The sequence below is a fragment of the Heterocephalus glaber genome, unplaced genomic scaffold (genome assembly GCF_053883595.1).
Source record: "Heterocephalus glaber isolate CG9 unplaced genomic scaffold, H.glaber_assembly_v1.0 deba00001600, whole genome shotgun sequence".
Taxonomy (NCBI): domain Eukaryota; kingdom Metazoa; phylum Chordata; class Mammalia; order Rodentia; family Bathyergidae; genus Heterocephalus; species Heterocephalus glaber.
The window spans coordinates 42,891,382-42,917,636 of NW_028258372.1; the positions used below are offsets into that span (position 1 = coordinate 42,891,382).

Below are 26,255 nucleotides of genomic sequence, written 5' to 3' on the forward strand. Positions count from 1 at the left end.
CAGTGATACTTGGATGCCAATGTTTATAGCAGCACAAGTTGCAATAGCTGAATCCTGGAACCAGCCTGTATACCCATCAATAGATGAATGGATAAAGAAAATGTGGTATCTATATATAATGGAATACTACTCAGCTATAAATAATGACAAATTTGAGGCATTTGTAGGAAAATGGTTGTACCTGGAGAATATAATGTTGAGTGAAATAAGCCAGACACAAGCTTAAATACCATACGGTATCTCTCATTTCAGTGAGGATGAAGGGTGACCACTTGGGGATCTCAGGACAGACCAACAACCACACTGAGTAGGAACAAAACCAGCTCTATTGCCGGCTGCTTTAAGGGATTCCAGTCACCTCAAAAGCATCAAACAGAAGTTCACTTTTATTTTGATACCTTTATGTTTCTATGGGAGGGGGAAACCACCCATAATCACTGGGGAAACAGCTATCCATCTAAACACAATTACATAAGCAAAGGAACAATGAAATAGGGAGCAGGAGGTTTGGCAGGTCTTTATGAGATCCCCTTGCTCTAGTGAGCCTGCATTACAGTAATGACTACAGTTACAATGTATCTTTCTCAGCAAGCATAGTTACACGGTTAACCCATAGTTGCCCAGTTTTACACCTGGAGACAGTTTTTCCACCCTCAAGGCAAAGTACAAAGGAAATGATAAAAGATGAATAGAATGGGACAAGGGCACAGATCTCATCCAGTAGGGAAGTACTCCAAGGGAAAGAGGAGAGGGTTAAAGGGGAGGGGGAGGGGAAGGGGAAATGCGAGGAATAAAGACATACCCCGAACAAGATCCTAATAAATTCAGTCCAGGTAAACGTTACATGCCGTAACATGAGCCCAGACCAATAACATCAAGTTTGAAAAAGGTGATGGGGAACCAGAGGAGAAGGCAAGGTGAACAGGATTTTTAAAAGCCAAGCTGTAGTATGTACATGTAACCACTCCCCAAGATGATTGCCAACGCCATGAATTGCAAACATGTAGTAATAAAACATATATAAAGACTATCCCCCTAAACTTTTCCTTTTGTCCATGATTTTATTCTTCAATTTTATGAGAGAAAGAACTCAGATTTATACAAAATTTACTGTTTCACCACAATTGCCTTTTGTATAAGATAAGTATTACTTTAATATGGGCAATTGGTGACATTTAAACAGATGACCATGTCACATAGCTGGCAACTAGGATGTGATAAATAAAACAACAGATTAGCATGAGGGAAAATCCCATCTATAGAGCTTTTAGTGTAGATGGGCAAAGAACCATGAATTATGTGGCTGGGACCGATTGTGATGTAGAAATATGTAAGCAGAATAACCACATAGTAAAAATGACATAAATGACATGTTAAACTTTATTTTGAGATTTGAAAATGCAACTCAAAATATAGATTGTCCCCAACCCACCCTGGATTGACTTACAATTTTTTGAGTTTATGATCATGCAAAAGTGGTAATACATTCAGTAGAAATCACACTTCACATTTTAAATTTTGATCTCTTCTCACGCAGCAAGCCACATTTCCCAGTAGCCAAGATGAGAAGGAGAAGTAACTAATATGCGTTAGTGGACGTACCTGTGTTGCTAAGTTATGACCTTTGGTGGGTTGGATGTATTAAATGCATATTTACTTATAATATTTCCAACTTACAATGGGTTTATTAAGCATACACTCTGAAAATATAAACCGTTATAAGTCGAGAAGCACTTGCGGATGTTCTCATAAGTGAATTTTTAGGGTGTGTCACATTTCCTAGGCTCCCATTTAAAGCTCAACAAATTAAAGATTTTATCTGTGCCCTTGATCGCTCAAATGGTAATTCCATTTATACCTTTATGGAAAGTCCCACTTTCCACTCACAAAATGAACTTGGAATAAGCCTGGAAAAAGCGCAGTCTTCGCCCAGCCCGCCTGGCCACCGCGGCTGACCCCGCGCGGGAGGACCGAGGCTGGCGGAGCCGCCCGTGCGGACCGCCGGGCCCACGGGAGACCGGGGCCTGGGCGGAACGCAGCGCAGCGGGCGGAGGAGGCGTAAACAAGGAGGGCGGCGCCCGGCGGAAGCTGCGGGCCCAGCCTTCCCGGGCGGAACCGGCGGGCTGCGCTGCTGGGCTCTGCGCCGGCCTCGCCTACCCCGCTCTTCCCGGCGCGGAGCATGGGGCGAGAAGGAGGAGGAGGAGGAGGAGGAGCGCTGCAGGCCGCGCTGCCGCTGCTGCTGGGGCCGCTGCTGCTGGGGCCGCTGCTGCTGCTGGCGCCGCCGGCCAGGGGTGAGCGGGGTCGCGGGGCGCGGGGCCTTGGAAATCGGTCCGTCCGGCTTCTCCCTGAGAGGCCCGACCGTGAGGGAGCCGTACCGTACACCCGTCTGCGTCTCTTCCTTTTCTTTCCCCAGTGTGTACCTGGGATCGCACCCAGGCCCTGCCCGCGGAGCCACCTTCCTGGTCCTTCTGAAACTGTGTTGTTTTGTTTTGAGGCGAGGTCCTGCTAAGCCGCTGACCTTGCCCGGGCTGGCTGCGGTGTGCGGTCCTCTTGACTCATTCGGTCAGAGGGCCGGCCGGGTGCAGGCTGGCGCCTCCGCTCTGGTCTGAGTCCTCTTTCTCTTCCGTGAAAGCGGATACTCAGCTCTCGGACGCGCCTGCCGTGCTGTGCTGCTGCGTAGAGGACCGCACTGTCAAGGGCCTGACACGGCGCCGTCCCTGGTGGCACTCGGCTCGCAGGCTGTTAGGTGAAAGTCAGGGTGCACCTGAAAACTGCCCCGTGTTGGTCCTGTGCCCCCCCCCCCCCCGCATCACCACCATCGCCTATCCACGCGCTCAATTCAGCTCATCCTCTAAGCCCCTAGCCCCGGACTCGGACTCGGGGGTTAGAAGGGAAGTGAGCTTCGCAGCCCACTGCTGAAGGGCCGCAAGTGGAAGGGAAGCGGAGAGGGCCTGTAGCAAAGGTGCGTTCCAGGCCTGTTAGGAGAAGATAAAATTCCTCATAGTGCGGTGGGCGATCTGAGGCTGCCTCTCTCCTTCCTCTCAACTTCAAGTAGTAAACAACTCAGTTATAACCCTGCCTTTACTATTTTTAGCCTTCGCAGAAATGTTCTTGCTCAGAGGCATTCCCAACGTTTCAGTTAAAGTGACAGTTCTAAGCAGTGTCATCCAGCCTCCTCCTGACAGCTTGAGGTCTGCGCTTTCCCGCCGCTAGACATTTTGCATTGGTTGTCTGATTGTTCCTTCTCTTCTAAAAGAGCCAGGAAAAAAGAAAATCAAGTTTCCACAAGAGTTGACATTAAGTTTTGACCTACCTGGGCATCTGAAAGTAATCTTTCAGGTGAAGAGATGTGGTAAAACTTAAAATTTTAATTGTAGCAGAGAAGTTTGCCTGGTAAGTTAAGGAATCTGCTGTCAATGCCTAGGAAATTTTGTGGTCTGTGTATCTCCCTGTCTGCCTTTTTACTGCAAAGTTGTTATAGTTTGCCGTATTTATTGTTACTCTTATAAAAAAAATCCCAGGCACTATTAATTGCGTGGTATAAATATTTTTTACTGAGGTTATCACAATTACCTCCCAAGTGATACAGTCTAAACTACTGAGTAATTTACTTGCTAACATAATTTAATGTTTCTGTGTACAGCTCTTTGAGATTTAAAAGAAATGCTAGACCCAGCAATACCTCTGCAGTGTATGGTTCTGTTTATCTAGCCTCTGCTAGCACTAGCTGGGGCCCTGGCCCCAGTAAATCACTTAACAACCCCAGGTTCCGGTGTGCTTGTATATGAAGTGACCAAAACTGACATCCTGCCATCTGAGTCATTGTGAACTTTTGAGGTCATGCCTGCAATGGTGTTGGAATCTGTCAGCCTCATGCAGCTCTCAGAACTGTAGGAAGAAGTCCTGGGGGCCCGAAAGCCACAGGCTAAGTAGCAGGGAAGCAACCTGAGTGCTGATGAGAGGAACTGGCCAGGAGGAGAAGCATAGATGGAGATAAAGTACTTAAAGTATGAATGCAGAAACATTTTACAAGATGACCCCTGGGGATATTTATTTCTACATAAAAATACCAGGAAGTAGGGCTATTTTGCTTTTGTAGGGTACTCACTATGTTAAGTTCAGACAAAACAGACTTCAGACCAAGGAAAATGATCAGGGGTAAAGAGGGGCAATCCGTAATGATAAAAGGGCCAGTTGTCCAAGAAGACAAAACAGGTCAGTGTTTGTTAAGTGCCTACTGACAGTCAAAACATGCGAAGCAGAATTGGACAGAACCGGGGCAGAGAGAGATGGAGCCGCTGTCACAGCCGGAGTATCCACAGGCCTCCGTGGAAAGGGGCGGATCGTCCAACAGCAGAGAAGCACAGCTCTGCCCCCCGTCTGAGATGACCCACATTTGGTAATTAAAAGTGGTTGACTGGGCGGCATCCCCTCCGGGCCCCCTGCAGGATCCTGCTCTGTTGCCCTGCTTCAAAAAGATACCAGGCAAAGAGGGGGATTCCAACCCGCCTGCTGGCGCAGTGATGCATTTCCATTTATGAATGCAGAGGTGAGAGGGATGAGAGCTTAGATGACCTGGTCTAATGTAACATAGTCTTCACACTAGGACGCATAACTTCAAACTGGTCCACATGGAGAGGCCCAGTGAAGATACATATGAAGACCAACTGTATCAAACAAGAAGGCGGCCAGCCTGACAGCCCCCTTCCACTTTCCAGCCACCCCCCCCCCACACAGCTTTCTGTGAGAGCCACCGAAGCATGGTCAGATGAATCACAGCTGGCAGAAATCCACAAAAACAAATCTGGACAGCATCATGAAGAGCAGCTGAATACCAGCTGTACATGCACTCTCGTTGGCATAGTAACAGGACTCTGACTATATTTTGTCCCTTTTGGTATGAATGCCCAGCTAATGCCGTTACCTGATTAGCACAACAAATGCTTGTTCCATCAGCATCACATCTCTTTACATTTTTATTGATGCAAGTGGTATAATACATCATTTACAAATTCAGCTTTTGAAAGTGCATGCTGCTTTTTAAACCTGCCATTGAGTAAGCAGGACCTCTGCAGAATGGGACCAGCATCTGCCCCAGCTTGACAGCTCCTGTTATAGCACATGCAGAAGTGACAGTGAAACTCATTGCGATTCTAGTGCGGGGCAAATCTGCCTTTAAAGGGAAGGTTTGAATCTGGACTTCATGAAAGTGGCTTTGTCACATAAGACAAAAACTAAAATGACCTAACAATATACACGCGTGAGCATGGCTAAAATTATGAAGACTGGCCATATCAACTGTTGGTAAAAAGTGAAGTAACTAATTAATACATTGTTCATCAGCAGATAAAACCAGCACTTTGGAGAAAGGTTTGTCGTTTTCTTAAATACCTATCCTGCGATTCAGTATTTTATTCCTAAGTTTTTACCTAAAAGAAGTGAAAGCCTGTGTCTACACAAAGACTTTTACATTAATTTCTATAGCAGTTTTTTTTTTTTTTTTTGCAACTAGGCAACAATTGGAAACAATCGAAATGTCCTTCACTAGGTGAATGGACAAACTAAATGAAGGTATATTTATCATAAAATTGAACGCTTCTTGGCAACAAAAAGAAGTGATTTTTATATATGCATCAACCTCAACGAATCTCAAAATAGTGCTGTGTGAAAGACAGATTTAAAAAAAGAACCGAGTGATGCCATTTCTAAGAAATTCTAGGGATTTGACTCGATCCGTAGTTAGAGAAGTGAGTCAGAAGGCCGAGAGAAGGGGGTGGAGAGATGTCCAAGGAGCCTGAGGGAACAGGCTGTGGGCATCCATCCGGTGGAGATGTTTGTTGTCTTGATTTTGACCGTAGTTTCATGGTGCAGATGTGTGTCAAGTTGACCAATTTGTCACTTTAAATGCTTATCATAATATGCAGTATGTCTTAATGAAGGCATAAAAAGATTTTTAAAATTACAGTAGGCCTGAAGTTTATGGCGTGCGTGTTAAGTACTACTATAAGAAATAGCCATAATTTGAGGGCTTGGTAATGAAGGAGGAAAGGAAAGCTACAGCAAGGTCTCGCAGTTGAAGACTCAAAGGTACCTGTTCATCTGGCTGCTACACAGCCTTACATTTTATCATTTCATGCACTATTCATATACCACAACGTAGGTGAGCAGTCTAGATGATTACAGGAGAGGAATGTCATTCCAGGAATAGTTTGTGCATGTGCCATATTGCTTTAGATCTCCTTCCAGCCCCTGCAGGAACTTTGCTGCAACGTTCCTCCTCTCCCACCAACATATCTGCCATCAACAGCTACATGTGGAGTCCGTTCCTTGGCCAGCATCAGTGGACAAATGTCATTTGTTTCTGGCATATGAGAAATGTTAGCATTCTCTTCACTTCATGTGTCAGCTAGAGCAAGGACAAAGGCGTGACCACGGGAACAGCTTTCCGTTCAGTGGTTGTGTGCCATTTGACACACGGCTTTCGCACGAGCTGTTTTTCATTCAGTGCCTTTTACAAAACTGTTTATTACAGTGGTTCTCAAGTGCTACTGTCATGTCCCTGTGATATTTTTAAAAATATGGATTCCTGGGCTGTAACCTAGACCTAGTGAATCAGAGCTTCTGAAGATAAAGTCTGGACTCTGGGTGGGATTTCACCATTTATTGCTCATTTCAGCAAATATGCACTGGGTGCTTAGAACTGAGTACTGAGTGCTTGGAGTAGGTATTAATTTTGAGGAACAACAGATGGGGAGACTCTTGCCCTCATGTTATCCACCTAAGATGAATGAAGTCTACTGAAACAGATACTCTTAAAACATAAAAATAAAATGTTATTGATATGTTAGGAAAACTAAAAGGTCTGAGTAGAGCGTAGTATAGGGATGGTGTAGAAGAAAGTAGTTTAGATTTCAAATCTCTGACCGGGTCAGGGAAGGCTTCCATAAAGAGGTGGCATTTCGGCAGACACTGAAGGAAGAGTGGGAGTCGAGGCAGTAAGTGTCTCAGACAGAGGCACTGTCACAGGCCGGGAAGGAGTGTGCGTCTTCAGGGAACTGACGGGGCCACAGGTCCGCAAGAGAGCGGCAGGGCATGTGGGGCAAGGAGCCTGGGCGGGGCACCTGTGCTTAGCAGCCGCGGGTGCAGTAGCCACCTGGGGTCAACGGGGGGCTGTCTACTTCTGGAGGACGATAAAGAAGGAAGACGAGCCTTCCTGGGCATCATGCTTAGCTTGAGGGGGAGCACAGAGTCGGCCCCCAGTTCTGACTGAAGCCGACGTCCGCAGGACAAATGCAGCACCAGGGACTCCTGTGTCTGTCTGTGGCCTCATAGGAGTCATGAGAGCGGGTGGGGCAGAAAGTCAGGCTGAGGCTGAGCTGGAGACACTCAGAAGAGCCCTGCGGACACCAGTCACTGACGCCCCAGAGGATTTTCCCGACACAACAGGAAATCATTCTGTGAATAATAACTGCAACGATGACCTATCAGGGGGCCTTCTGTGCGTGTGCTGATACGAAATGCTTTCATTATCTCTGCCCAGCAGGTGAATGTTGCTTTCCCCGTTAGGAAGATGAGCAAGGCCCTGAGCGATTTCACAACTTGTCTTTGCCGCATAGCTACAAAGTGGAAGACCTTGAGCTCAGAGCCAGCTCTCTGTGAATCCAAAGTTTCTAATAGTGAATCTTTTGTATTACTTTCTGATTGCTACTGAAACAAATTCTCACAAATTTAACGGTTTCAAACAACAGAAATGTATTCTGGATGCCCAACCGTCTAGAATGGCTAGAAAAGGCTGTGTTTGCTCTGGAGGGTTTCCTGTTCTCTCTGGCCCTCAAAGGCTGCCCACATGCTTTGGCTCATGGGTCCTTTCTGTACTTCACAGCCTGCAGCATCTTCCAGTCTTCTTCTTCCAACTCTGCTGACCCCCTAGCTCCCCCTTATAGGTCCCTTGTAATTACATTCTTGGCTGAACCAGGTAATCCATGGTTATATGCCCGTCTCAAGATTCTGCATCACTCTGCAAAGCCCTTTACCAGGTCGTGTTCACAAGCACCACAGATGAGGCCACGGATGCCCATGGGAGGTCACTGCTTAGACTACCACTCCTCTCTGAGTAGAGTTTTTAAAATTTCTCTTTGGCCTAATGGTGGGGGCAGGAGTCCATTGCCATTAGGGTCCAAGCTAGTAGCAAATAACTAGAGTCCAACAAATAGCTTGAAGTATCTACACTGAATACTACTGTGGCAGTTAAAAATACGTGTAGAATTGAAATGCCTGATAATAGAGCAAAAGACAGGAAGGAAGAAAAAGGAGGTAGCATTTTCAATGGTTTGGGTGTTGTGGGGAAAATACAGTTGTTAACTACATGTTAATATGTTAGGGTAATGTGATCCTTGAAGGAAAAATAAAATGTGTAACTAAAAATCTCATGAAAGGGAATAACAGAATAAAAATATAATCAATAAAGCAAAATAGAAGACAATAAAGAATACAAAAAGGTAAGGTGAATAAAATATAAAATGACGGTATGTTTAACCCCAAATATAGCAATAATTTTATTAAATGTTAACAGACAACTTCAATTGAAGGACAAAAATTATCACACAGCCACATTTCCTAAACTGTCGGCCAAGGCACTCCAGGGCCTTGTCATGCTCATTGGCACAATGGAAGATTTCAAATCTTTGGTGGAAACTCCAATTCTTGACATCTTTCAAATCCTCTGTCAGTTACAAACTCCTAGCTCAGAGTAGCTCCTGGTTTCAGCAGCAGATCATTGTAGGTTCCTCTTGGCGTTGTCAGATCTTTGTAAACTCAGGTTTTTAGCAATTGCTATAACAAAGAAAGAACATTGCATGAAAATTAATGTGGAAGAGGAAATGAGGCGGCAGTTTCCAATCCGATTACAAGGTTTGAGAAATTCTGTAAAGCCTCTCATCCCATTATGAATTCTGAGGGATATGAGGCCTAATTTGTTTGACTCTACTTGTTTAATAAGTGGAACTACTGTATGCTTCTTTTAGACTAGGAGTACCATGAAAAAATTGATGAGACTCTGAGGTTGCTGAGAGCTAAGTTTGGGAACCTTTGGCATAACGAATTAAAAGTAAAAACTAGGTCCAAATAAAAGGAACAGGACACATGTTCAGATTCAGAATGTGTGAATATAGAAAGGGTGGAAACATACCATGGAAAAGCAAAATACAGCTAGTTTGGCAAGGTGGCATTGCCGCAGTCATGCGTTGAAATTATCAGTATATATTTACATTTACATTTTAAATAAGTATTGATATATTGGGGAATGAGTGTATCATCTTGTTATTTAGACGAGTATGAATTAGACAAACCATAATTTGAGATAAGATTTGTTCCTGGAAATAAAGATTTTTTTAAAAAAGTTGTTTTATTGCTACATTTTAGGTATACAATACATTTACATTTATCATTGGGTGCTTGTACCTGTACATGATGGATCTTGGTTCTTATTTTTTCCCCATTCCCTGTGCGCCCTCCACCCCTCCACCCTTCCCTATTTACATAGATTTCGTTTCCAATTTTTTTTCTCATAATTTTTCCTTTCCCTTCTTCCGTTTCCTCTTCCCCTCCCACCACCCCTACACCTTTGGACCTTTTCCTATTTCAAATTATCAATTATTCATTTTAATCATTTTTATTCTTATTTGTACTTTCAGTTTCTCACACTAGAGAAACTCTTCGGTATTTACACATGTGTGTCCTATTTATTTCACTTAAGAGTATGGCCTCAATGTACATCCATTTAGCTATAAATGTCTCTAGTTTCTCATTCTTTATGGCTGAGTAGTACTCCATTTTATAAAAAAAAATATCTTCTTTATCCAGTTTCCAGTTGATGGGCACTTGGGCTGTTTCCAAACCTTAGCTATTACAAACTGTGCCGCTATAAACATGGGTGCACATATATCACTGTGGTATGATTCTTTTAATTCTTTGGGGAAGATACCCAGCAGAGGGATAGCTGGATTAAATGGGACCTCTAGCCCTAGTTTTTTGAGGTATCTCCATACTGATTTCCACAGTGGTTGCACCAGTCTGCACTCCCACCAACAATGGAGAAGGGTTCCTTTCTCCCCACACCCCCGCCAGCATTTGTTATTGGTTGATTTCTTGATAGCAGCCATTCTTTCTGGGGTGAGGTGGAATCTCAGTGTTGTTTTCATCTACATCTCTTGAATGACTGGTGATGCTGAACATTTTTTTCATGTATTTATTTGCTGCTTTTACTTCTTTGTCTGAGAAATGTCTGTTCATTTCAGATGCCCATTTTTGAATTGGGTCTTTGAATTTGGGAGGTCTGATTTTTTTCAGTTCTTTACATATTCTAGATAGTAGACCTTTGTCTGAGGTACAGCTGCTAAAATTTTTTTCCCCACATTGTAGGTTGTCTCTTAGCTCTGTTGGTAGTGTCTCTTGCAGTGTGGAAGCTTTTTAATAAGATGAGATCTCAGTTGTTGATTCTCTGTGCTAGCTCCCATGCTACTGAGGATTTGTTCATAAAGTCTTTCCCTATGCCAATGTCTTCAAGAGTTCTACCTAACTTATCTTCCAGCAAGTTTAGTGTTTCTGTCTTAATATTTAGATCTTTAATCCACTTTGATCTTAGTTTAGTGCATGGTGATAGGTATGGGTCTAGTTTTAATGTTTGGCAGGTTGAAATCCAGTTTTTCCAACACCATTTATTAAATAGGCTGTCTTTCCTCCAATAAGGGTGGTTGGCTCCTTTGTCAAAGATGAAGTGGTTGAGTATGTCTGGAGTTGTTTCTGCATCTTCTAATCTATTCCACTGATCTTTGGGTTTGTTTCTTTGCCAGTACCATTCTGTTTTTATCACAGTAACTTTGTAGTATAGTTTCAAGTAAGGGATTGTGATACCCTCAGCCATATCTCTGTTGCCTAGAATTTTTTTTTTTTTTTTTTTTGGTACTAGGGATCAAACTCAGGACCTTGCACTTGCAAAGCAGGTGCCGGAACCACTGAGCTAAATCACCGGCCCTAGGATTTCTTTTGCTATTCTAGGTCTCTTCTGGTTTCAAATGAATTTTTGGATTGTTTTCTCTAGTTCTGTGAATTATATTGTTGGAATTTCAATCGGCGTTGTATTAAATCTATATAGTAGTTTTGGAAGTATGGCCATTTTCACTATATTGGTTCTTCCTACCCAGGAACAAGGGATGTCTTTCCATTTTCTTATATCCTCCTTGATCTCCTTTTTCAGAGGGCTATAGTTTTCAGTGTAGAGGTCTTTTGTTCCTTTGTTAGGTTGATTGCTAGATATTTCATTTTTTTTCTTGGATGCTATTATAAAAGGAATTGTTTCCCAAATTTCTCTCTCAATGAGTCTGCTATTTGTGTATAAGAAGGCTATTGTTTTTTGAGTGTTGACCTTACATCCAGCTACTCTATTGAATCTGTCAATTAGGTCTAGAAGTCTTTTGGCCGAGTTTTTTGGGTCTTCTACGTAAAGTATCATATCATCAGCAAATAATGACAGTTTAATTTCTCCCTTTCCTATCTTTATTCCTTTGATTTCTTTCTGTTTTCTAATTGCTGTGGCTAATGTTTCCAGAACTATCTTGAACTGGAGTGGTGATAGTGGGCATCCTTGTCTTGTTCCTGATTTTAGTGTGAAAGTTTTCAGTTTTTGACCATTTAGTATGATGTTGGCTGTTGGTTTTTCATAAATAGCCTTAATCAGGTTGAGATAAAGACCTTCTATTCCAATTTTTTGTAGCGTTTTTTTAATCATGAATGGGTGTTGGATTTTGTCAAATGCCTTTTCTGCATCTATTGAAATGATCATATGGTTTTTGTCCTTGACTCTATTAATATAGTGTATTATATTTTTTGATTTACGAATGTTGAACCATCCTTGCATTGCTGGGATAAATCTGACTTGGTCAGGGTGTATGATCTTCTTGATGACCCTCTGTATTCTGTTTGCCAGTATCTTGTTGAGGATTTTTGCATTTATGTTCATTAAGGAGATTGGTCTGTAGTTCTCTTTTTGGGTTGGGTCTTTTCCTGGTTTTGAAATCAAAGTTACATTTACTTCCAGGAATGAATTTGGGAGCCTTGCTTCCCTTTCAATTTCCTTGATGAGTTTAAGGAGTACTGGCGATAGTTCTTCTTTAAATGTCTTGTAGAATTCAGCAGTGAAGCCGTCAGGACCTGGGTTTTTCTTTGTTGGTAAATTTTTTATTACATTTTCAATTTCACTCACTGTAATTGAGGTGTTTAGAATTTCTATATCTTCTTCATTTAACTTTGGAAATTTGTATGTATCTAGGAATCTGTGCATTTCTTCTCAGTTTTCCATTTTATTAGAGTGCAGGTTCTCAAAGTAGGTATTAATGATCCTCTGGATTTCTGCTGGGTCTGTCGTGACTTCACCTTTTTCATTCTTAATTGCATGGATTTGAGCCTTTTCTTTCCTTTTTTTGATAAGGTTGGCTAAAGGTTTATTGATTTTATTTATTCTTTCAAAAAACCAACTCTTTGATTCATTAATTTTTTGTATTGTTCTCTTAGTCCCCATTGCATTGATTTCTGCTCTGATCTTCATAATTTCTTTTCTTGTATGAGCTTTGGGTTTGTTATGCTCTTCTTTTTCTAGGAGGTTGAAGTTCTACATTAGGTTATTTATCTGAGTTCTCTCTGTTTTCTTAATATGGGCATTAACTGCTATGAATTTCCAACATAGAACTGCTTCATTGTGTCCCATAGATTCCTGTATGTTGTACTGGTATTATCATTTACTTGTAGAAACTGTCTAATTTCTTCTTTAATTTCCTCTGTGACCCATTGGTTATTCAGGAGGGTGTTATTTAATTTCCATGTGTTTGTGGGAGTTTTGTGGTTTCTTATGTTTTTGACTTCCAATTTTATTGCACTATGGTCTGATAATATACAGGGGGTAACTTCAACTCTTTTACATTTACTTAGACATGTCCTATGAGCTAGCATGTGGTCTATTTTGGAGAATGACCCTTGTGTAGCTGAAAAGAATGTGTATTCCAATTTTGTGGGGTGGAACACTCTGTAAACATCTATTAAGTCCATTTGTTCAATAGTTTGTTTCAGTTCTAGAATTTCATTGACAATCTTTTGTCTAGATGATCTGTCTATTTGTGATAGTGAGGTATTGAAATCCCCCATTACAACTGTATTAGTGCTTATTTGATTTTTCATGTCCATTAATATTTGTTTTGTATAGTTGGGGGCATTCGTACTTGGTGCATATATATTTAGGATTGTCATCTCTTCCTCTTGGATTGTTCCCTTCACAAGGATGTAGTGACCATCTTTGACTCTCTAGTTTTGGTTTGAAATCTACTTTGTCTGCAAATAAGATTGCTACCCCTGCTTTTTTTCTGGGTTCCTGTCATGTGGAGAACTGTTTTCCATCCTTTTACTTTCAGTCTATGAATTTCTTTTTGAGTTAGGTGTGTTTCTGGTATACAGCATATTGCTGGATTTTGCTTCTTAATCCATTCTGTCCGTCTATTTCTTTTGGTGTATTGAGGCCATTAACATTGAAAGTTATAATTGATAGATATTGACTCATCCTTGTCATGATGTTTTGCTGTTGTTGGTTCTTTCATTTCTTATTTTTCCCCCTTTCCCTTTAGTTTCTTACCTTGCCTGGTGGCTTCCCTCTATTGGACATCATGAAGTTGTGACCTTCATTGTCTTTTTCTAGGATATTGCTTAGAATTGTTTGGAGTGCTGGTTTGGTGTTCATGAAATTTCTTTGATGTTCTTTGTCGTGGAAATATCTAATTTCCCCATCAATTTTGAAAGATAATTTTTCAGGATACAACAGTCTAGGTTGGAAGTTATTTTCTTTTAGGGCTTGAAATACTTCACTCCAGGCTCTCCTTGACTTGAGGGTTTCTGTTGAGAAGTCTGCCATGATTCTGACAGGCTTTCCTTTGTAGGTGATTTGTTTCTTTTCTCTAACTGCCTGTAGGATTTTGTTCTTCTGTTGGGTTTCTGGGATCTTGACTATTATATGTCTAGGTGTAGGGTCTTTTTTATCATGGCTAGTTGGAGTTTTATATGCCTCATTTATCTGTATGTCCAATTCTCCACCTCTGTCTGGGAAGTTTTCCACTATTACTTCTGTGAACAGTTTTTTTATGTCAACTGTACTTTCTCCTGTTTTTTCGTGGAGTCCTACCAGTCTTATGTTATTCTTCCTTGCATCATCTAGCAGCTGCTGGATTGATTTCTTGTGGTCCCTTACTATTTTGAAGAGATCTCTGTTTTCATGGTCCTTAACTGCAATCTTGTCTTCTATATCTGATATTCTATCTTCAGATTCCCTTGATCTGCTCTGCATGTTTTCAGTGGAGTTTTTAATCTCTTGAATATCTGTTTGAATCTGTTTCATGGATTCCATTTCTTTCTTATGCTGGGCATTTATGGCTTCCAGCATGTTTCTGAGCTCATCTGTTTTTTAATCTGTTTCTGTTCTAGAGCCTCTTATCATCTCTTTCACTCTGCTCACGATCTCTGTAATTATCTGGGAAATTATTTCTGTTTTGAATTTTTCTAGAGCCTCATTCATCTGTTTTGTTACTTCCTGTGCTATCAGTTCAGAGTGTCCAGGTTGTTGGTTATCAGACTTTTCCACCTTGTTTCCCCCAGAATTTGCCTTTTGTGGGGTGGAAGTCTGAGTTTGTGCCTTACTTAAGTGGCTTCTCATTTTTGTTTTTGGTACTGTCCTTGGTTTAATTCCTGGGTTGATACTTTGAAGTTGCTTATTGTAAATATCTTTGTTGATGTATTTAGAACACTGATGGAGTGATTGTTTCTCAGAGGGGTCTTCCAGATATAGCTGGTCTTTAGGTTTTGAGTTTCTAATGGCTCTGAGGCTGTCTCATTTTCATTATACCAGGAAGGACAACTGATTAGATCAATCACAACACCTTAGCCCTAGTGATACAATTAGCCACACAATAGCATCAAGTACCTCTTAGAAAATGACAATTTGTGGTAGTTTTTAATCTATCACCTTTAACTGTGAATTAAATCAAAATCAAGGACCAACCCAACACATGTTTATAGTGAATAAACTCTTTAGTATAGCAACTTTATCCTTCAGGATGGGGAGTTAGAAGGAGTTGGGGAGGGAGGAATAGGTAAATAGAAAGATAGCGGAAGGTTAGCAGTGAGGCCAGAGGGCACAGGCAAGAGAAGGAAAGAGAAGAAAAGAAAGATAAAGAAGAAATATGAATTAGGGGCAGAACAGGAACACAAAGGGAGATGAGGAACAATGTGGCACAGCAAGGGAGTGAAGCAGAGAGAGAAAGAGAAGAGAAAAGAAAGGAAAAAGAGAAAAAAATTTTAAGAGAGTAGCAAAAAAGAAAAAAATTAAAAATAAGAGCAAAAAGAAATAGGGGTAATTTTGAAAATAACAAAATATAAAAATGAAGGGCCTCCTTCAGGGTGTATCTCTGCTGTCACAATAGACAGTGTGGACAGCAGTGTGCAGTTATAAGTCAATGAGTCTCAGTAAGCCAGTCACATACTCGTGAGATTCAGACAGATTTCTGGCTGCAAGTCCCAAGTTGAGCTCCCTGTCCTCCTGCAGGTTTGAACTCTGCAGGGTTCTACTGCAGGTTCCAGCTGCCTTTCCCCTGAAGTTAGTCCAGGTTCCGATGGGAGGTGATGATCCCTCCAACTTACCAAATACGTGGTATGGTGTGCCTTTATTGCAGATTCTCTTCACTCTTCCAGTAGACTTTAGTTTTCATCAGGGAGCCTGAGAGAGGCCCTCTCTCTGTTGTTCACTTCTGCAGCTCAGGACAATGGCCTTTATGCTCCCCTGTGCCTCTGTAGTGTGGATCCAAGTAGCTGTACAGCCAAGAGGCCTGGGGGCGGGGGGCGCCTCACAGCCAGGGGTCTTCTCTGGCTCTGTCTTCAGCTCAGTCTCCTGGTCGAAAGTGGTGGAGCGAGCCAAACTGAGCATTGTGCACTCAGCCCGTGCCTGTTCTGCCTGCGGGCACCACCAAGCTGGAGGCTGATGGCCCTGGCCCGGGCAATAAAGATATTTTATTATGATGAAGAGTTAATCTTCCACAAAATATAGCAACTTAAGTGTTCATGAAATAATAATATAATCTCACATTATATAAAATAAATTATGGACAGAATTAGAAATAAACAAGTATACAATAAAATGAAATATTTTAACACAACTCTTTGAGCATCTAGTAAACTAAGTTGCCCACTTCCAGGAAGTATCTGGATGATTTGTACAAATATAATGAACAGAGTTGACCTCATAGACACACAAATCACTGCTTCTTTACTGCACTATATGCATGTTTTACAAATACACATGCTACAATTACCACAGTTGACCACATGCTAAATCATGGAACAAGAGTCTTATCTATATAAAACATTTTCAAAAATATCTAATACATAAATGGCTTTAAAATTCCTCAAATGAAAATTACGCAAAACTGCTTCTAAACTAAATATAGGTCAATGAAGAAATCACAACAGCAATTATAAAATATTTTGAATGGAATATATATGACATTGATGCTTACAGAATTCTACACTTATAACAAAAATAAGTCTTATGTACTATTTTAGAGACTATCACAAGTTGAAAATTTTTAAATGTAAGCAGTCATTTCAAGAAATACTTTTTTAAAAGAACAGCAAACACATTCAAAGAAAATACCGGTAAAGATAAAAATAAAAGCAAACTCAATAACACTGAATAGTTAACTCTTTGAAGACTAATACAAATAATCTCTGGCTTCAATGTACCCTTCATAATCTAAATTAATTAGTGAGAAGTATGGGGACGAAAAGAAGTAAAAACAAAAGTGAAATTTCCAAACTAAACCAAAATTATTATATTTTCCAACAGATATTTCTTCTTGATCAAATATCATTTGACTCTAAGTGACATTTTAATTACTTTAAATTAAACCTGCTAGGCCTTAAGGGAAGGAAGCTATGTCTAGGATTTAATGCAAAACATACCTCAGAAAATATATGCTTTCATAAAGTAAAGTACTGTTAATTGTTGAGTCTCTTCTGTTTTCTCCTTCCAATAGTGCCGATGCCTGCTGAGGGCCAGACACAAACCTTATAGTCCCATTAAACCGGGTGGATTGCCAGGTGTGAGGATGGAAAGAAAAATGGATAAGTTGTCTTGTTACACAAAAGAATGGCACACAAGCGTGGGATGGATGACGCCGAAATGCAGGCACTCTGATTGCCTAAATTTGAAGCTATGAATGGGAGTTTCCCTTTCAGGGAAAGACTATGTACGCAGCATAATTGCCTTCAATATAGTGAAGACTCGTTTTAATGGATAGATACTGATTTTTAAAAATGTTAAAGCTCATTTCTAACATACCTACTGAGGAAGTCAATTCTTTTGCCATTATAAACATGTTCTTTTTCTCCTTTGACCCCAAATGGAGCTGAAGTTTCTCTTCTAACCTCTGTGTTGCTGTGGTCTCAATCTCCAGGTCAGTGTGAACCCCCAGCACAACTTCCATTTGCTAGGCCTGTGAATCCAAGTGAACAGTCTCAGTTTCCCATCGGAACATTTTTGAAGTATGAATGTCGCCCTGGTTATCTCAAGAAACTGTTCTTTATCACCTGCCAAAGTAACTCAGCCTGGACGAGTGCAGAAGACAAGTGTCATCGTGAGTAACTGGGCAGGAAACTCCTCTTCCTCAGCCCAGTGTTTGTAAGGTGACTCAAGTTGTTCAAATTTTCGAACTGAGACACATATGACCTTATAACTTTGCCTCAGTTACATTATGTGTCAATTATTCTTGTAGATAATATCTTTGTTTCTACTTTGAGTCCTTGGCATCATGATTATGAATCAGTTTTATAAGAAATGACCAACACAAGGCTCGATTCAATTGAGAGAAAATCCCCATCCACTCGGGGATGGTGTCCAGTTTGCACTAAAACTAAGTGATGGATGATTCAGAAGGAAAGGGTATTGATTAACAAAAGAAGAGAAAACTCCAGGCTTGAGACCTGTGAATTACACTGGTTCGATTAGGTTATAACACTTTGGTAATAACCTATGTATGTATGTTTCTGGGAGTCACAATGTGGGGATGAGGAAGAACTTGAAGGGGGTTCCTTTTGAAAGTGGTGCCTTCATGGTGGCTCATCCTCAAGCAATCTAGTGAGTTTCCTCAAAGTGGCAAAATCTGTGAATACAGATCCATAGTTTGCAGTAAGCTGCAGTCAGATTGGCACTCCATGACTGTGATTTCTACCTGGCTCTAAAACTCTGTGTCTTTCCCATAGGTAAAATGTGTAGAACCCCTTCAGATCCTTTGAATGGCATGGTGAATGTAATCTCAGACACACGGTTTGGATCCCAAATTACCTATAGTTGTAACACAGGGTGAGTTGAGAACAACATCTCATACAGCATGAGTTCTGGGACAGGAATATTACCTTCTAGTCATCTTTCAGAAATGACAACTATCCTATTACTGCCTGGTTTTTAACCCCTGACTGCAATGAACAAAAGTATGACAAAATTAGGGGACAGATCTGTGTGCTTGCTGGAAAGCAGGGTGACCTTTGATTACTGTAAAAAAAAATAAGTGGTATAATCTAAAGAGAGGAAAGGCTTATTTTGGCTTGTGGCTTTTACAGTCCATGTTTATAGCAGCACAGCTTGTAATATTTAAATCTTGGAAACAGCTCTAATGCCCATCAACTGGTGACTAGATAAAGCAGATGTGGGGTTTTTTAAAAAAATAAAATGGAGTACTACTCAGCCATAAAGAATGAGAAATTAGAGACATTTATAGCTAAATGGATGCACATTGAGGCCATACTCTTAAGTGAAATAAATAGGACACACATGTGTAAATACTGAATAGTTTCTCTGGTGTGAGAAATTGAAAGTGTAAATAAGAATCAAAATGTATAATTGCTAATTTGAAATAGGAAGAAAAGGCTCAAAGGGGAAGGAGAAGGGGAAATGGGAGGGCTGGGGAAGGAAAGAAGGGAAAGGAAAAAATGTGAGAAAAGAAAACAGAAACAAAATCCTTGTAAATAAGGAGGGGTGGAAGGGTTGAAGGGAAGGCAGGGAATGGGGAAAAAAATAAGAACCAAGATACATCATGTAAAGATACAAATTCCCAATGATGAACGTCATCATATTGTATACCTAAAGTGTGCCAATAAACTTAATAAAAAAAGACAGTGAAGGTCACTATCTAGTGATAAAGTAGTCAGTTAACCAAGAGGATATAACAGTTGTAAATATATATGAACCCAACGTTAGAGCACCAAAATATAAAAGGCAAATATGCAAAGAACTGAAGAGAAAATTAATCAGCAACAATAACAGTAGAGGACTTTAGTCTACTTTTAGTCTACTTTCAACAATGGCTAGATCATCCATACATAAAATCAGTAAAGAAAGAGTAGATTTAAATAACAGCAAACATATACAGATTTATATAGAATACCCTATCCAACATCAGCAGACTATACATTCTTTTCAAGTGCACATGGAACAATCTCTATGCTATATGATGTATTAGACAAAACAAATCTTTAAAAATTCAAGAAGATTTAAATGTGATATCAAGTATCTTTTCCAGCCAGATGGTATGAAACTAGAAATCAATAATAGAAGAAATACTGGAAAATTTATAACACTGTGGAAATTAAACAGCACAATCCTAAACAAACAGTGGGTCAAAAGAAATCAAAATATAAATTAAAAATATCTTGACACAAATGAAAATGGAAGTTCAACATACCAAAACTTATGAGACATGGAAAAAGGAACGTTAAGCGGGAAGTTTATAGTGATAAATGTCTATCTTAAGAAAGAAGAAGCATGCAAAGAAACAATCCATGTTATCTGAAAGAACTAAAGAAGGAAATAAATAATAAATATGGCAGAAATAAAATAGAGACTATAAAAATAGAACAATGAAACTAAGACTTTTTAAAGATAAACCACAAAATGATACCTAAAATATGAAAAAAGGAAGCCTCAAAATTATAAGTGAAAGATGGGATATTACAACTAATTTCACCATATATTATAGATTATAAGAAAATGCTATGAGGGCCGGGGATTTAGCTCAGTGGTTCTGGCGCCTGCCTCACAAGCGCAAGGTCCCAAGTTTGATCCCTGGTACCAAAAAAAAAAAAAAAAAAAACTGCTACAAATAATTACACACCAACAAATTGAATAACCTATAAAATGGACAAATTCCATTTACTTACCAAGACTGAATCATGAGAAAAGAAAATATGAACATACCATTGAGTTAGGTGATTGAATCAGTAATCAAAAACTCCCAACAAAGAAAAGCTCAGTCACCTGGTGACTTCCTTGGTGAATTCTACATTTAAGAAAGAAATAAGACCAATACTTTACAAGGTTTTCCCAAAATTTGAAGAGAACATTTCCAACCCTTTTTTTGTGAGTTCTGCATTACCCTGACACCAAAACAAGATGAGGACATTACAACAAAAGAAAATTATAGGACAATATCCCAGGTGGGCATAGATGCAAAAATTTTTATAGAGAATACTAGCAAACAAAATTCAACAACATATAAAATGGGCCAAATGAGATTTGTCCCTGAAATGCAAGGATAGTTCAATATGTACAAATCAATAAATGCTATATGCCATCATTAACAGGATGGATGAAAATAACATGTCCATTTCAATAGATGCAGAAAAAGTATTTTTCAGAACTCCACATCTTCTCATAATAAAAACTCACCAAATTAGCTACAGAAGAAATGTACCTGGACATGATAAATGCCATTTATCAAGCTCACAGCTAACATTATATTTAATGCTAAAAAGTGGAGTTACTCTTTCGAGATCAGTAATATGACAAGAATGTGCATCTTCATCACTTCTGTTTAATATAGTATTGGAACCTCTACCCAAAACAATTAGGCATGAGAAAGAAAAGTCCTCCAAACTGAACAGTAAGAAGTTAAACTTTCTCTTTTTGTAGGCAATTTGATATTATGTGTAGAAAATCCTAATGATTCCATTGAAAAACTGTTAGAATTGATCAACAAATCCAGTAAAGCTTCATGATATAAAAATGAACATAAAAAGTAGCATATCTGTACACTAACAATGAAATACTCCCAAATAAAGAAAACAGTGTCACTTATAATAGCATCAAAATATAATCTAACAAGAATAAATTTAACCACAGAGGTGAAAGAATTAACATTAATAGAACATTAAGGAAAAACTTGAAGAAGATCCAAAATAGATGGAAAGATACCTTGTGTTCATAGATTGGAAAAATTCATATTGTTAAAATTTCCATAACACCCTAAAACAACCTACAGATTTAATATAATCCCTATCAAAATTCCAATGACATTTTACAAAGAAGTATGAAACACAATCCTAAAATTCATATGGAACCTCAAAAACACTGAGTAGCCAAAGCAGTATTACAGAAAAAGAACAAAGCTGGAAGCATACACTACCTGGTATTTCAAAATATGCTACAAAGCTGTCTGCAGTAATCAAAAGAGCACAGTTGTGGCATAAAAACAGGTATATAGACAAATGGTACAAAGTAGAGGGCCAGAAATAAATCCACATATTCACAGTCAATCTTCAATTAATGAACACACAATGAGGAAAAATAGATGGTAATAAATGATATTGAAAAACTTGAATAAGCCAGGGATTTAGCTCAGTGGTTCTGCCACCTGCTTTGCAAATGCAAGGTTCTGAGTTTGATCCCCAGTACCAAAAAACAAACAACAACAACAAAAACCCCCAAAAAACCTGGATATCCACATGCAGGAGAATAAAATTGTAATCTTAGCTCTCACTATTTATAAAAAGTTAACTAAAATAGATTAAAGATTTAAATATTAAGGATTGAAACTTAAAATTACTAAAACAAAAGCCTAAGGGAAAAGTTTCTTAATGTTGATCTGAACATTGGGGTTTTTTTGGATGTGATCCCAAAAGCACAGGCTATAAGTGGAAAGAACCCAAATGTCCTTCAACAGGTGAATGGTTAAATGAGGCATCACCTAACATCATGGACTGTAACTCAACGACAGAAAGGAAGAAATATGTCTACACTGATTCTCCAGGGAATTATACTAAGTGAATAAAGCCAATCTTGTATGGCCACATTCTGAATGATCCAATCGAGATAACTTCCAAACAACAAAATGATGGAAGTGGAGATCAGGTTATGGTTGCTACGGATTAAGAATGGGGAAGAGCAATCAGGAGCAGGAAGAAGTGAATTGAGTATGATTATAAGAGAACAGTACAAGGGATTCTTGTGGTAATGGAGCTGTTGTGTTTCTTACTGTGAGGGTGAATACGTGAACCTACACATAGAAAATTGTGTAGATGTCGCTTTCCTCTGTATCAGCAATGAGCAAATACAATTTGAAATTAAAAGCACAATACCATTAACATTAGCACGCCCTAAAATGAAATACTGAAGTATGTATCAATCTAACAAAATATGTATAAGATATTGGGTACAGGAAGATATATGTCATGAATTGTTGCAACTTTTGCAGCATACCGAACAACTAAGAATTTCTGACTTTAAGTATGAAATAAGCATTCACCTCTTTTTGGTCAGCTTGGATTTCTTTTGGTTCTAGTTTGGTGAATCTTACTGATAAAGCATTGACATCCAAGAATTCATATGTTAACATTTGTAAAGCATATGAATTACATATTAATGGTATGTATACATATGAGATATGGTTGAAAAATATGGTGACTGTTTAAATTTTTTTTAAATCTTTTAATGAACTTTTTATTTATTTATGATTTGGTACCGGGGATCGAACTCAGGACCTTGCACTTGAGAGGCAGGTGGCAGAACCACTGAGCTACATCCTTGGCCTGACTGTTTAAATTTTTTTAAATTTATTACAGCAAAACTCATTACCATTAATGCCCCTCAAAGTATTCCTCTCACTTCTTATCCCACTGCTCTTGCCACTTTCTGAAGCAGCTCTGGAAGCCTTCCTTTGTGTCCTTAGGTGCACTGTCATGGTGCCACTGTGTCCTGAATTGATTCAAACTCTACCTTTCATGGGCATTTTGACTTTGGGAAAGATCCACATGGTGTCAGGTCTGGGAGAAAAGGTGGATGAGGCCACACTCATGTTTGTATGGGCCTACCCTTCTGTTGCTAGCATTTGGTCACAGCACTAACCATCATTTTGATCATGCCTTGTAATGATGACACGAAAGAGGACTTCCAGAACTGCCTCAGCAAGTGGAGAGAAAAATGTGCTAAGGCTATTCAGAGTGAGGGGGGTACAGCATTCTGAAGAGGATTAATGGCAATATGTCTTTTAGTGTAATAAATTGTAAAATAAATATTCACCATGTATTTTAATGACACCACTTAAATGTATGAACATGTTTAACATCTCCTTGCACTCAGGAAGTTTGTCATATCTTTGAAAAACTAGACTTGAAGGAAATAACTATAATTTACCTTAGATTATAAAAATGTTCCATGTGGTAATAAAAAGAAGTACCATCCAGGTGAGCAAGCATAAAGAAGAAATCGAAAGTCCAAAGGAAGATGTGAAATTTGGGAAAGCAATAGTGCTTTGACAAGTAGAAAAAGTCCACGTCTCTAAAATTCTTTGGGAGTAGGGTGTGAAGTGGCTGTGTTACCTGTGTGTTACACATCTGACACCCCTTGTTTTGTCTTCTAGGTACCGACTTATTGGGGCCTCCTCTGCTATGTGCATACTCTCGGAAAATACTGTTGATTGGGATAGTGAACCACCTGTTTGTGAGAGTAAGTTGAAACATTCCTTCTTAGCACTTTTGCTAGTACCGTCTAGCTTTCCCCTGGAATTACCAGGTTCTTTGTGTGTGGTGCTGAGACCAAACCCAGGAACTCAGACATAAGAAGTAAATGCTCTACCTCCAGCCCTGCCAGGAATTATAAACGTGCTTATCCAGCTCCTTTGGTGCAGTCTGTCCTTAGGAGAGCGGAAGACAGCTGCAACATTCTCACATCTTCCCCTGGTGTCCTCCGCAACTTGTTCTCTGCAGTTTTTTCTGATGCTGGAATGTGACTTTTCTGAATGTGGGGTCTTAAATGTATATAAGCCTTCAGATTTCATTTTTACTTCGGTTAATTTGCAATGAAGTTGGTCTGCATTTTCAACTGTAATAGTCATTCAGCTTGGCATATTAGTAACATTACTGAAGCTGTGGACGAACCGGTGCTCTCACATACTGGGGATTCAAGAAAACTTGAAAAGCATGCTGCACTGTAAGACAGAAAGTCGGAATTTACTTTGATCCACATCTTGGGATATACACTTAGGAAATAATACAGATTCTTTTCAAGGAGTTCACTACATACTTTTCATTGCTGCATTCTTTATAAAAGTAGATATGTTAAAGTAGCTTAAGGTCACTGTATGTTTCAAAGTATGATTTGGAAATAATCTACTGAAAGGAAAGAGATAAGCTAAAATGATTCTAAAGAATTTCCTTAGAAACATAAAACATTCATACAAAATTATGAGAAATACATCTATACACTAGAGTGTTGTGAAACTAAAAATAGCATGAAGAAGCACTTAATGACATAAAAATGTATATTTTATGTGAAAAAGAATCAAGACAGATAACACACAGGTAAGATCTCATTTTATTAAAAGATAATACCTGCATCTATGTTTTTATCTCAATTTCTAATTCTGTAAACTTCCCTATAGCTAAACCTCAGTAAATAGCATTAAGTCTGGCAATTTGTTGATGAACTATGACTTTCCTGCACCCATTCAAACTGAGCTTCTGTTCACTAGACCTAGCTCTCTTCTTCTTATGAAAATTAAGTAACACTGTGATCAGTGACAAAGATCTCGAGCCAAATCAGTGTGATTTCTGTAACGCTACACACACGTCCAGACAACTTAAAATAATTTACATTTTTTCTAATGACTTTCGATGCTCTTTCTATGCTTACCAGTGTATGCTTATCAACATCTTTATATGCTTGTGAAGTACTGCTCAAATCTTGTTCCCATTATTTACTAGTCTGTTTACCTTTTTATTGTTTTATAAAAGTTCTTTATATATGCTTGTATTTCCCAATACAGGTATTATTTTTGTTAAAATGTTTAATATTAAGTATTTATGTTACAATATTTTCTTTTAGGTTGTGGCTTGCCTTTTTACTTTCTTAATAATAATTTTTGAAAATGGAAGTTCTACTTTTTGGGAAGAGCATGCTAGAAATTGAACCCAGGGCTTCGTGTATTAAACAAATGATCTACCATGAAGCTACACTCCAAGCCCTGAAGTTCTATATTTTAATAGTAGTCAATTTATGAATTTTTCCTTTCTAGTTACTGCTTTTTTTGCTCTACTCAAGAAATCCTTGCCTGTTATGAGGAATGCTTTCCCTTGTTATGCTCTATAAACTTTATTATTTTGTCTTCATGTTTAAGTCTGTGATTTACATGGCGGGTGGTTAAGTTTTGGGGAGTTTTGTTTTATTTTCATAGTGGATGGGCTATTGATCTAATACTGTTTATTAAAAAGATCATTCCTTGCACACTGCCATACAATGGAATCATAGGCATTAGTCAGATGGCATTATATGATGGTCTTGTTCCAGAGAGCCTCTGTTCTTTACCCATTAAGTTTCTGTAGCATTATATTAAGACTTGTTACCTGGTGGCATATAGCTTCTGTGTGCTTCTTTGAGACTTGGTTGTTTGTTCTTGGCCCTTTGCATTTCCATAAAAATCTAAAATCAGCACGTCAATTTCCACAGAAAGAATCCTACTTGAATTTTTATTGAGTTTCTATTAATTCAGTAAGTCAATTTATAAACAATTAACAAATTTACATTTTGAGTTCTAAATTCATTAATGTGATACCCCCCTTTTTAGAATACTTAATTTCTTTCAATAATATTTGCTAATTTTCATTATATTGTATTACACGTTACAATTTAGAAGTATCACATTACTGTTGGGTCAGACCAAGGCACAACTGAGACCGCCGAGGCAGGCAGAGTCTAAGCAACATGCCATGAGCTTCTTGCCATCTGGGTGCAGACGGGCCAAGGGTGAGAAGGCCGCTGGCACTGCGAGGAGAGCGCTCGCGGTTGATATAGGGGAGTTTAGGTAGGGAGGGGGCACTGGCCGAGCGGGTGGGAGATTTTAGAG

At 39.3% G+C, this 26,255-nt stretch overlaps 1 protein-coding gene across 7 annotated transcripts in view; it reads left to right on the top strand.

The window, feature by feature from the left end:
- The first annotated feature begins 1,980 nt into the window (after positions 1–1,980).
- LOC106010834 (complement receptor type 1-like) overlaps positions 1,981–26,255 on the top strand; it is a 55,057-nt gene continuing 30,782 nt past the window's right edge. The window contains exons 1-4 of one of the 7 annotated variants that reach the window (XM_021242376.2): positions 1,981–2,291; positions 17,541–17,720; positions 18,346–18,445; positions 23,775–23,860. In XM_021242376.2, the coding sequence (XP_021098035.2) occupies positions 2,180–2,291; positions 17,541–17,720; positions 18,346–18,445; positions 23,775–23,860 (478 nt within the window). In that variant the 5' untranslated portion in view covers positions 1,981–2,179. Of the gene's footprint in view, positions 2,292–17,540; positions 17,770–18,345; positions 18,446–23,774; positions 23,861–26,255 lie in introns of those variants that run through there. The other 6 variants (XM_013078588.3, XM_021242377.2, XM_087194185.1 and 3 more) reach the window with 6 other exon arrangements.